The sequence below is a fragment of the Phycodurus eques genome, chromosome 21, assembly GCF_024500275.1.
Source record: "Phycodurus eques isolate BA_2022a chromosome 21, UOR_Pequ_1.1, whole genome shotgun sequence".
Lineage (NCBI taxonomy): Eukaryota > Metazoa > Chordata > Actinopteri > Syngnathiformes > Syngnathidae > Phycodurus > Phycodurus eques.
The window spans coordinates 15,997,807-16,010,359 of NC_084545.1; the positions used below are offsets into that span (position 1 = coordinate 15,997,807).

The window sequence follows — 12,553 nt, forward strand, 5'->3', positions numbered from 1 at the left end:
TGAATTGTCCTATTCGTGGGCCGAAGGGGGTACTAGTACATGGGCACTTAAGTGCACTAGTAGAATATGTGAGAAATACTCCCAGGTCTCGCCAGAAGCGATCACGGTCTTCCTGTGAGCCAGCGCAAGCGCGCCGGCCGTCAGAACGGCGTAGCTTTAAATCAGCGTCAGGCCGATTGGTAACCACGGCAACGCAGCTTTAACGACACGGCAATCAGCGGGAGGGCCCGTGAGAGTCTGTGATGTCGTCGGGACACAAATGGATTCTTGAAAGAAGACACTCTGCTCTTGCTATTGGGATCTTTCGACGCTGGGCCTGCTGTAGATCGTTCGGAAAAAGTCCACTAAACGGGAGTCGGGAACGCGTTCGGAATCGATCGTCGTTCTTGATTCCCGACTCACTAAAATGGGATTTTTATATCGGTGATTATTCCGTTTATTTTCATATTATTTGAGTCAAGACGCTTGTAAAAACAACAACAACAATAATAATAATAATAATACATTTTCGCAATTTTTTGATGATGCCTTGGTTTTCATGAAATGATTATTTCACGAATCAAAGTTGAGGCATTCACAGTAAAGGTAATCCTGATGGACAGAGCAAACGGCGGCGGCCCACTGAAGTACACTTTTTATGACGGCCAAGACGAGAACCGCTTCATAAAAATGGTGCGAGTTGCACAACTGAGTGTTTCTGTCAATAATTATTGCGATTAAAGGGCTTTTTTTTTCTTTCACAAAAAGCTTTTTGCACTGAAACTGCTGTTTTTTCCTGAAAGCAACCCATGTTCTACTGCCGAGGACTAAAGAACGGAAAAAACCAGAAGCAAAATCCTGCTCCCGTCAGTCGGGAACAAGTTGGGACGAGTGTGACCTTAGCCCCGCCCCCTGGTCGAAGCGAGTCGACTCTTTGTTTTGGTGACTTCGATGCTTATTTTGTCACAGAACACAAGATTGCGTGCGCGGGTCCGGAAAGATCCGTCTAAACGCTCGAAAACGGCTGCTGGCGATGAACAACTTAATTCTGCTGCACCTCTTCAAGTCGAGCTCAGTGCTGCCCCGGCATGTCGTGGCACAGCGCGGTGCTGCACTCCAAATTCGGACTTGCCGCTATCCGTACTGGGGAAAAAAGTCCACGCTATAGCAGAGATTTCCTGTTTGTGTGTCTGCTTTTGAGCTGCTCGAGTAACATCTGGTGCGCGTGTAGTGTGCGTGTCCAGGTTCAAGTGCTGCGACGCGGACACGACGGCGGGCGTGGGCCAGATGTGGTGGCGCATGAGGAAGACGTGCTATCACATCGTGGAGCACAGCTGGTTCGAGTCGTTCATCATCTTCATGATCCTGCTCAGCTCGGGCGCGCTGGTCAGACCCGAGAGTCCCGCTCGCACGTCGCGCCCGCGCGTGCGCGTCGCGTCCCATCCTCCTCTCTGCCGCCCCCCGCAGGCCTTCGAGGACATCTACATCGAGCAGAGGAAGGTGGTGAAGGTGGTGCTGGAGTACGCCGACAAGATCTTCACGTACATCTTCATCCTGGAGATGATGCTCAAGTGGCTGGCGTACGGCTTCAAGAAGTACTTCACCAACTACTGGTGCTGGCTCGACTTCCTCATCGTGGACGTAAGTCGACGACGCCTTCTCGCCCGACTTTTCAGACCAATTGGGAAGTCGGTCAAAATTTGCCTGCGGAGTCAGAAAACCAAAAACACTGGCAAGGGAAAATTGTTACTTTAAATGTCAAGAGTCTTATTTTACGTGGAATCAGATTTGTTTTGATTCAAAAGACGACAAATATTCTGAGTACGATTTTGACTTTGTGCGGTGGCGATAGAATCGTTCAATTGACTTGGGTTTTCGTGATTGATCCATTCCAGAAGGTCTGACTAAGAGAGAATGCTACGGTGGAAAAATGAAAACAATATTTTTGTCCCTGAAGTAAGTGAAACAAAATGTGCCAATGGAATGAATGAGTTGATGTGCTGCGATTCTTCAAACGAGATGTTCGGTCTTGAAACAAGTGTTTTTGTCTCGCTGAAAATGAAAATAAAGAAGGCCAACAGCCGCCCCTTCATTTTGTGTCCGTTTGAGCGTTCGGTAAACGGCGACGTGGCAGTCGACGAAGCGTCTTTCCTGTGGTGTCCCGCAGGTGTCGCTGGTGAGCCTGGTGGCCAACACGTTGGGCTACTCCGACTTCGCCGCCATCAAGTCCCTGCGGACGCTGCGGGCGCTTCGCCCCCTGCGGGCGCTGTCCCGCTTCGAGGGCATGCGGGTGAGACTCGTTTCGTGCCGGAAAACCCTTCCGGTACTTATTCCATTCCATAACCAGCTGAAGGTCGTGTACTAGTACACTCTTTGTCCTCACCCGTAAAACTATTCGGCGCACTCGTAGAACGACTGTCCTACGAGTGATGATTTTTCCACTTCTGTGCCACTTTTGGCCTGCGAGTTAGTATCCAAGTAAAAATCACTCGTAAGCAACTGTGCTGCACTAGTAGGACTAGTATGCACGTGTCTTCAAGGATTTGGAAGAAATGCTCAAATGGCTTTTGAGCATGAAGCTTCAAGTCCACTAGTACTTGTACACTCTCTGTCCTCAGCAGTGAGACAATTTAGAGCACGGCTACAACGACAACAGCACACTCGTAATGTTTGTGCCACTTCTGGAGAAAGAGTGGATTAGTACATGGACCTTAAGATGGAGATCAAGTGGACTGGAAAGAGGCTACTGGTACGTGATACATGCATACATACAGTGTTACAAGTGCAACATGGTAGTTGACTAGCAATTGCGTACTAGTAGGCCAAAAGTGGTACAAGACGTGGGAAAAAAGGTCACTAGTACAAGACAGTCATGTGCTGAATGGTCTTAATAGTGAGGAGCGAGAGCGCACCAGTGACCTTTGCGCGCCTAATTTGTGGCGTGGCGCGGGCGTTTCGGCGGCAGGTGGTGGTGAACGCGCTGATCGGCGCCATCCCGTCCATCATGAACGTGCTGCTGGTGTGTTTGATCTTCTGGCTGATCTTCAGCATCATGGGCGTCAACCTGTTCGCCGGCAAGTTCGGCCGCTGCGTCGACCGCGCCGGCCGCCCGTACGACGCCGCCCTGGTCGACAACAAGTCCGAGTGCCGCGACCGCCGCGACGAGGACGGCGCGCGCTACTACTGGACCAAGGTCAAGGTCAACTTCGACAACGTGGGCGCCGGCTACCTGGCGCTGCTGCAAGTGGTGAGGACGAAACGAGACCCGCCGGACGAACGGGCTTCGCTCTTTTTCTACGCTTCTGTTGTGCCGTCTCCTCTTCTGCTCTTATTCTACCTTTTTCTTCCTGTTCTTCTTTTTGGCCACCTTCTCTTCTTTCTTCTTCTTCTGCCCTTTTTTCTCTTTTTACTTCTGTTCTGTCCTCCTCCATCTTCTGCGTTTCTCCGGGTTTCAGACTTCTCCTCCGTCTTCTCTGGAGCTCAGAAGGCATTTCCCCTCCCGGCCGCCGCGTCCTCCCGCTTTCGTGCTTTCGTCTTCGTCTCGGCCGCGGGCGTCCTGCGCGCCGCCAGTCAATCAGCCCTGAGAGGCTTTTATTTTTAGAGGCATTAAGTAGGCAGACATGAGCGCGAGAGACGAGGAGGAAGAGGCGGATGAGAGTGAGCGGGTGAAGGATGAAGGGAGGAGGACAGGACAAACAGGAAGTGGAAAAAAGGAGGAAAGAGGGAGAGCGCGTCGATTCCCAAGTTGAACGAGTGCCATCGTCATGGCGACGAGCAGCTCGCCCTCTCTCCGTGTTTGGCCCGTCGCCGTGGCGACCGCCGCCCTTCTGCGGAAAGTTCGCCGGGGGAAGGAAGTCCGTAAAAGGACCCGTTGACGGCCGTCGCCGTGGCGATCGGACGGACGGGACGCTTCGACGTCTCGACGGCCGTTCATTTCAAACCCCGACGCCGGCTACTCATAGCGCTTTTGAATTGCAATTTCACTGAACACACCGACAGATAATTGCGACCTAAACCTTGTTCTTTCTTTCTTTCTTTCTTTCCTTCTTTCCAACGCACACGATTGGCTGATGTGTTAAGCCGCCGCCGTGTAGCTCCAACTACTGGCCAGGAGAACTTACTCCATGTCCTACTTTTTGGGGCATTCAGTATCAGCAGCCTTTACGAGTACCGATTCATTGAAATAAGGTCGCTATCGGCACTCGCCCATTCCTAACCCTACCTCAAAACCCTAAACCCTGACCCTTCGTTTGAAACCCTAATATTCTACTTTGAAAGCCTAACTCGGTCTTAAACCCGTAATTTGAAACCATACCTCTTGTTTGAAACCCTAATCCTGGTTTGAAACCGTCACCCTTGTTTCAACCCGTAACCCAGGTTTGATTCCCTAACTGAAAACCCCGAACCCGATCAGATTTTTTTGCCTTGCGTATCGGCAGCCTTCACGTGTACCCGATCGATACCTCGACGTCGGACCCGTATATACCCGGTATCGATACTTGCTCGTCCCTAGCTAGAAAGCCTGTTTTGCACGACGATGACGATGCGTGACGTTTTTCTGTGTCATGCTTCCGGAAGGCCACGTTCAAGGGCTGGATGGAGATCATGTACGCGGCGGTGGACTCGCGAGCCGTAAGTCACGCCGCCGTCGAATCGCGGCGATGTCGCCGTGATGTCATCGTGTCAGGAAGTGCGAATGTGGGCGCAGGTGGAGGAGCAGCCCATCAAGGAGATCAACCTCTACATGTACCTCTACTTCGTCATCTTCATCATCTTCGGCTCCTTCTTCACCCTCAACCTCTTCATCGGCGTCATTATCGACAACTTCAACCAGCAGAAGAGGAAGATAAGTTCACGCTCCTCCTCTCTTTTAGCCATTACCGATTTCTTTTCATATCGCTTCGCTTGTGATTGGCTCTCTCTGGTCATGTGCCATTCTGCTCTCGTCTCAAATGTGACCCGTTGTGGTCCAATCTGTTAGTTAGTCTGAGATTTTGAAAAAGGGTTGCCGCGTGATCTGTACAACTTTCGAACAAATGAAAGAACACTGACTTTTCAGCACTTTCATTTTGATTGTTTTGGGACTTTTTGAATGGCGCATTCACTTATGTGGTTGTCATAGAAAGCCATATTGTCGAAATTCTGCACATTTGGCATTAGGTCAACATGGTATGGTATGGTGGTTTTCCACATGCAGCACACATATAATGTAACAAACACATTTATGATTAGGGTTATTCATTTACATTTCACCATGTTTATTATTTCAAGACAAAATGTGCGGCAAAGTGGAGGACTGGTGAGCACGTCTGCCTCACAGTTGTGAGGTCTGTGTGGAGTTTGCGTGTTCTCCCCCCGCGCCTGCGTGGCTTTTCTCCGGGCACTCCGCTTTCCTCCCGCATCCCCAAAAAAAAAAAACATGCGTGCTAGGTTGATTGAAGTCTCTAAATTGCCCGTAGGTGTGAATGTGAGTGCCAATGCTTGTTTGTTTCTATGTGCCCTGCGATTGGCTGGCGACCGGTTCAGGGTCTACCCTGCCTCTCGCCCAAAAATAGAACGCCCGCGACCTGCGTGAGGAGAGCGGTGTAGAAAATGGATGAAAAAAGATGTGGTTCAATGATTTATGGTTTTAATCCATAAATGATGAATTCGTGCATTCATTCAAAATTCAAAGTAATCAAATGTAATATTACTTTGAGAAAGTACCCTAATTGATAAGGTGGCGCGTCAAGATCATATTTGGAAAAATAGGTCACGTTTGAGACGACCGCAGAATGGCACACCGGAGAGAGGACGATCGCGAGCGTCGGCCTAAGGAGGCGGAAGTGATATGAAAACAAAAACCTACAATGACATTCATTTTGTCATTAAATGAGGTGATCTGATGACATGTAATTAGTTGCTCCCCAACACCGCATGCTGGGAACTTTTGATCCGAGGTACGAGCTCCCAAGCTGCAAATATTTTGCCGGGGTCGCCTCGCCTCACCTGCACAACTCGACATAAGGACAAGAACTCGAAAGCAAAACCTGCTTTGACAAATATTCTTGTGGTTTGCTTTTTCTCTAAGCAGGGGGGAAAAAATCCATTGAAATCAGAAATGAGATTTTTACATTTTTGCCCGACTCGCGCGTGCGTGCGTGTGTGTGTGAGACGTGTCTTGTGGCCGTCAGCTGGCTGAAAATAACGTTGTGGTGGCTCGTGCGGCTTGCACTTAGGAGGCCAGGACATCTTCATGACGGAGGAGCAGAAGAAATATTACAACGCCATGAAGAAGCTGGGCTCCAAGAAACCCCAGAAGCCCATCCCCCGACCTTTGGTACCACCACCAACGACACACACTCAAGACCACGTTGAAAAACAACTCGAGTTTGTTGCAGCTAAAAGCTTTCGTTTGCCTCACGTGACCGTGGCGGCTTGAGATACGAGTGACCTGACTTTGTTTGGTGATTTATTTTAATTGATTGATTGATCGATTGATTGATTGATTTATGATTTGCGAGTGCAGATCGAATCGGTGAACAGTTCTCGAGAAAAAGAGGCTTCGAGCTGTTTAATGCCACTCCCGGTTGAATTTGACTCGAAAACAAAACACAAACAAAAATGTGCATTTCAAATGGCCGCATAGCCTCCGCTAGCTCAGCGCTCAGACATAATGGACAACAGCATTGACATGATAACGGCGAACACGGAGAGTTGCGATGTTAATTTCCTGGAATCAACGGATACCTGAACACAAAGGGTGCGTCGACGCACGTAGACAGACAATATCACGGTACTCACAGTCATATAGCGGGCCGATGAATCTGCGGCGCCCGACTAATGCGCAGTGTCTTCTGGGAAAGATGACGCCTTCCTCCCCGTCGGTGTCCCGTGCAGAACCACGTGCAGGGCTTCTTCTTCGACGTGGTGGCCGAGCAGGCGTTCGACATCATCATCATGGTGCTGATCCTGCTCAACATGATCACCATGATGGTGGAGACGGACGAGCAGTCGCCGCAGATGGAGAGCGTCCTCAACAACGTCAACGTGGGCTTCATCGTGGTCTTCACCGCCGAGTGCACGCTGAAGATCGTGGCGCTGCGCTGCTACTTCTTCACCGTGGGCTGGAACATCTTCGACTTCGTGGTCGTCATCCTGTCCATCGTCGGTACGTGCTTCGCCTGACATTAGAAACCGCTCACCAAAGTGGCTGTGCGTGCTCGCCGTTGGCCACCTGCGGATTTGTTTTCTTTTTGTGTTTTCTTTTTAGGGGGGCAGCCAACCTCAAACATACTTATTGATGGTTTATCCCCACTTATTCAAGAACCTTTGGGGTTTATAAAAAAAAAAAAAAAAAAAATTCTACTTTTTTCAATCCAAATATAATGGCTGTCAATTATCCTGGGATTTTTGCTATCCACGGTCCTGCCCAGTCCCTTTCCTCAATAACAGTAGAGACACTTAAACCATTTGCAATTTGTATACACCGCCTTGGTTTTCTCTGGGTCCGAGTCCTATTTTCAAAAAGTTAGGGACGATTTCAAATTGAAGGCATTCGTAGCGAAGGCAATCCTTATTGACGACGCAAACGGTGGTGGCCCACTGAAAAACACTTCTTTGGATCACGGTAAAGACAAACGGCTTGATCAAAATGTTGTGAGGTGCACAGACTCTGCGGGTACGAGCGCGCCAATGATCGCAACTACTTTATAAAGCCGTTACACTCGTCTTGTTACAATAGTAATGATAGTTCCCGCACATTGACAAATTCATGCATATTCATTCATATCTGAGAACGAAATAACGGCTGCCCGTGTATTGCGAGAGCATCATGAGGCTGTCCTGTGCCATTCGCGGTAAAAACGCGAAGACGCATTTGTGTTTGTTTGCTTGGAAAAGAGAAGAAAAACCCGATACATCCCAAAATGCCATTAGTGTTTTCAGAAAACGTGTTGCAAACTTCATTCGGGACACATAATGGCACTAAAGACATTTTGGCCTTAAAAGTGTGAAGAAAAATATTGTTTTCGATTTTTTTTTTTTTTTGACCTTGGTGGATAACAACTGCCACTAATTCCACTAAGTCAAATTGCAGGAAATTCAGCGGGCCGTGTCTTTAACATTATTGATCAAATTTCTATGAAAACGAGCCACAAGCCGAAATAACGATGATTTTGTCTCTCGAAATCAAACGGATCAGTCTGCGATCTGCGCCTGTCGAGTTAAACGCAAAGCTGTTTCCTGTGAAATCCGACTCAGACGCCCCAGAAAACAGCACAAGTTTCGGGCCGACGCGTTTTGAAGAAGCGCGACCGCGCCGCATTATAACAACATGCACACGTGAGGTGTGAGTCGTGTCATGTCATTGTGAGAGTTATCTGTCAACAAAGTGGCGGTGGAGGTGGCCTCCATGCATCCCGCGCACACGCACGCACCAAGGTCGGTCGCGTTTGGTCATCCGAAGCCAGAAAAACACACACACACACCCTAATGACACACCTAAGCAGTTAATTTAGCCGTCACTGTTCATGTTTCATTTCCTCCAGTTAGCTCGCTACAAGTTTGCGATGAGGTGCGCGCGCGCGGCCGCCCGGGGGAGGTGAAGGTAACGGCAGCAATCAGCGCTGGCAGGGGGCGGGACCCTGGAGACAAATCAAACGTGATTGACCTGTTCCATCGACCGTGTGTGCGTGCGGGGGCTTGACGTACAAGGCGCTTCCCGGCCGCGTTGAACGCACACACTCGGCCTTTGCCTCACCTGTACCTCTCGTGATGCGAGGCGATCAAACATTGTTAACGGAAGTGGGTTCGAGCGGCGTCCTCACGGGGGACGTGCGTGCTTGCGTTTGTTTCTTTCAGGCATCGTGCTGGCGGACATCATCGAGAAGTACTTCGTGTCGCCGACGCTGTTCCGCGTGATCCGGCTGGCGCGCATCGGCCGCATCCTGCGCCTGATCCGCGGCGCCAAGGGCATCCGCACGCTGCTGTTCGCCCTGATGATGTCGCTGCCCGCCCTCTTCAACATCGGCCTGCTGCTCTTCCTGGTCATGTTCATCTACGCCATCTTCGGCATGGCCAACTTCGCCTACGTCAAGCGGCAGGCGGGCATCGACGACATGTTCAACTTCGAGACCTTCGGCAACAGCATGATCTGCCTGTTCCAGATCACCACGTCGGCGGGCTGGGACGGCCTCCTCGGCCCCATCCTCAACAACTCGCCCGAGGAGTGCGACCCGCACGTGCCGCACACCGGCACCGGCCAGCGCGGCGACTGCGGCAACCCGTCGGTGGGCATCGCCTTCTTCGTCACCTACATCATCATCTCCTTCCTCATCGTGGTCAACATGTACATCGCCATCATCCTGGAGAACTTCAGCGTGGCCACCGAGGAGAGCACGGAGCCGCTGAGCGAGGACGACTTCGAGATGTTCTACGAGGTCTGGGAGAAGTTCGACCCGGAGGCCACGCAGTTCATCGAGTACGCCAAGCTGTCCGACTTCGCCGACTCGCTGTCGGAGCCGCTGCGCATCGGGAAGCCCAACAAGATCAAGCTGATTTCCATGGACCTGCCCATGGTGAGCGGCGACAAGATCCACTGCCTGGACATCCTCTTCGCCTTCACCAAGCGCGTTCTGGGCGAGTCGGGCGAGATGGACGCCCTCAAGCAGCAGATGGAGGAGAAGTTCATGATGGCCAACCCGTCCAAGATCTCCTACGAGCCCATCACCACCACGCTGCGGCGCAAGCAGGAGGACGTGTCGGCCGCCGTCATCCAGCGCTGTTACCGCCGACATCTGGTGCGCCGGCAGATGAAGGCCGCCTCCTACCTCTACCGCCAGATCGCCACGCCGCGCCGCGGCCCGGCCCGGGGCCGCGGCGAGGAGGCCGACGGCGAGGAGGAGGAGGAGGAGGAGGAGGCGCCCGAGAAGGAAGGCCTGATCGCCGCCATGATACGCGAGAACTACGGCTCCGGGCCGGTCGGGACGGAGCGCTCCGAGACCCTTTCTTCCACGTCGTCCCCGCCGTCCTACGACAGCGTGACGCGAGCCGCCGCAGCTTTTCACGCCCGGGTGGAGGCGAGCCACGCGGCGGGCACGGCGCTCGACGCCGACGTACGGGACGCCGCGCTGTAGGAGCAAGAACGCCAAACGCGGAGGAGGACTTGCCGCCAAAAGTGGACTAAACGGCCGCTCGGGGGGCCCCGGCCACGAGGGGGCGCCCGAAAGGCGTGACCATAGAAATGGGGTGACTTGGAGAAACTTTACTAGCTTTCACGTTACTTCCTGCCCCCTGCTGGATGCTCCTGTAACTGCAGCAACTTCTTGTAAGGCCCCCCAAACGCTATATCCCTCATGTATCCGTCCGTCTCTTATTGGCCGGGAGCTGCATTTACTGCATTAGCGACGCGAGTGTTAGCTTGCGAGTGCAAATAAGCAAGGTGAGCTTAGCATAGGTTTTGTGAGTAAAAGTTGAACTTTGTTGTCAGTTTTTTCATAGCTGTAAGATTATGACTATTTTTTAAATATATTTTTAGTGTAATTTGACGAGAAAAAAAAGAGTTCCAAATGTTTCTCTTTGGAGCTGTGTGACACTCCAATGGAAGACCAGAACATTGTTTTTGTTTAGGTTTTCCTTCGCTGTATTGACATATTCACAAATGCGTTCGCCGGGTGGCGGGAAGCTAAGCTATGCGCTAGCTCCGGAGGCGAAAGCCAACGATTGTCAAATGTCGACACGCCGACGTAACTTTTTGTCCTCGTCGCACGCCGTCGTTTACGTTTGACAGAAAACCAAAGTAGACGACAGACGAGAAGACGACAATCGGTAAAAACATTCACTTGCGCGTGGTGAACACAATTATTGTTACGACAACAAGAGGTAGCTCATCTCCTTTTTAGCCAGGCGTCCACTGGAAAAGAGAATTGTTGTCTTTGGCCAGTCTGTGAGGGATGAGGTCAAAGTTTAGTGATGGTGCACAAAGTGAAAAAGTCTGAAAAAAGTGCTCCACTTGTTCACTGATTGACATCTCATTCCCAACAAACCACGTGAGTGTATTTGCACAGGAGAAGATATTTACTGTATATCTCATGTATATATTTATCAGGTTCCTCCCAAAGAAACGTTCGCGTCGTCACGTTTGTCTACGTCGTTATTTATTTCTCAGTGACTTTCTTCCCTGCTTTATCCTTTGCTTTTCTACGAACACTCGGACACTTTTTTTGCACTGAAGAAACGTGAAAAAACACTCAAACTACAAAAGCGTGAGGAGCAATAAACGCTCAGCCAGAAAACCTGGAAGCTTCGAGAGCGACACTTTCAGGACCTTCCGGGACCTTCGGATGACAAAACAGGAAATGCACAAACACGCCGCTCAGACCTTCTTTGGGTCAAAGTGCCGGTGTTGTCCCGCCCCTTCGAGGGCAGAAAAAAAGGGAAACCGGCGCCACCTGGACTTCATTCTGCTGTTGAAAGCAGAAGTGTTGCCGTCGTCGCGTTTGGCCGCGCTGCGCCGAAGGGCTCTTTCCAGTAGCAATAGACCGCGAGTGTGCCTGCCTGCCTGCCCGCCCCGACCGCACTCGACAACGCTCCACGCTATCCTTAGCGCCCCCTATGTCGTCCCCTGGGACCGCACGCCTCTGATGTGGCTCCTGATTGGCCGAGACAAAAAAAAATGAACACATTTTGAAAACGGTTCCCTTCGTGGCCGGCCAAACAAACACTTGTCGTCGCCGTGCTGCGGCCCCTCTAGTGGCAGGGAGGCGATATTTCCGAAAAAAAAAAAAAAAAAGAGCTGATATTTATATTGCACATTTCAAGATACGATACACAGTTTGAACATTTAATTCAGTGATTGTTTGGTGTACCACTAGAGGGAGCCCGCGTACCACTATTGGTAATCGTACCTCACCTTGAGAACCACCACTAGGTCATGCATAGATTAGGTTAAAAAAGTCAAAAAGAAGTTAATATGCGCATTTAAAAATGGTTTATTTCATAATAATAATTCATGCTTATTTTTATGATTATAGTGGACCCCGCATATTTGCGGTCCAGCATACATGAAATCTTTTTTTTAATTTTAAGAACCTATCCCCAATTATTCGTGGAAACCTGCACCGTTTTTTTTTTTTTTTTTCCCAATCCACTAATTTACTTTTTTTTCCATGGCAATTGTAAGGAGCGTCAATTATTCGCAGCTTTTTTCGGGGTTCATTGTAATTTTATAACAAACCAATAGTTCAATTATATGAAAAGAAATTGGGTATTTGACTGTTTTATTTTATTATTCACAATTAATGAATAACTGAACAAATGGTATAATAAATAAATAAAAAAAATTTTAGGGGGACTAAACTGACATGAATGCCCAAAAATATATACAGAACTCTTGACAATGTAACGGCTCAGTGGGCCAGATTGAAGCTTTTATTCTTTTGTTCTTTCTCAATCAAATACTGAAGAAAAGAGTCCAAAAGCAGAAACATATAAAACAATGAGATGTAATCAAATAAAAGCACATTCAATTTATTTTGGGGGGAAAAAAGTGTTTGTTGGGCTGGAGTCCATTGGGTTGACTTTTGCTTAAGGGCTG

At 49.9% G+C, this 12,553-nt stretch overlaps 1 protein-coding gene across 1 annotated transcript in view; it reads left to right on the top strand.

Annotated features, from left to right (window-relative positions):
* Positions 1–10,154, top strand: part of LOC133396710 (sodium channel protein type 4 subunit alpha B-like) — an 82,936-nt gene extending 72,782 nt beyond the window's left edge. Inside the window, exons 24-32 of the mRNA XM_061666829.1 lie at positions 1,211–1,365; positions 1,447–1,620; positions 2,147–2,269; positions 2,945–3,226; positions 4,558–4,611; positions 4,688–4,825; positions 6,194–6,298; positions 6,859–7,129; positions 8,821–10,154. Coding sequence (XP_061522813.1) covers positions 1,211–1,365; positions 1,447–1,620; positions 2,147–2,269; positions 2,945–3,226; positions 4,558–4,611; positions 4,688–4,825; positions 6,194–6,298; positions 6,859–7,129; positions 8,821–10,094 — 2,576 coding nt within the window. The 3' untranslated portion in view covers positions 10,095–10,154. The remainder of the gene's footprint in view (positions 1–1,210; positions 1,366–1,446; positions 1,621–2,146; positions 2,270–2,944; positions 3,227–4,557; positions 4,612–4,687; positions 4,826–6,193; positions 6,299–6,858; positions 7,130–8,820) is intronic.
* Positions 10,155–12,553: the final 2,399 nt, after the last annotated feature.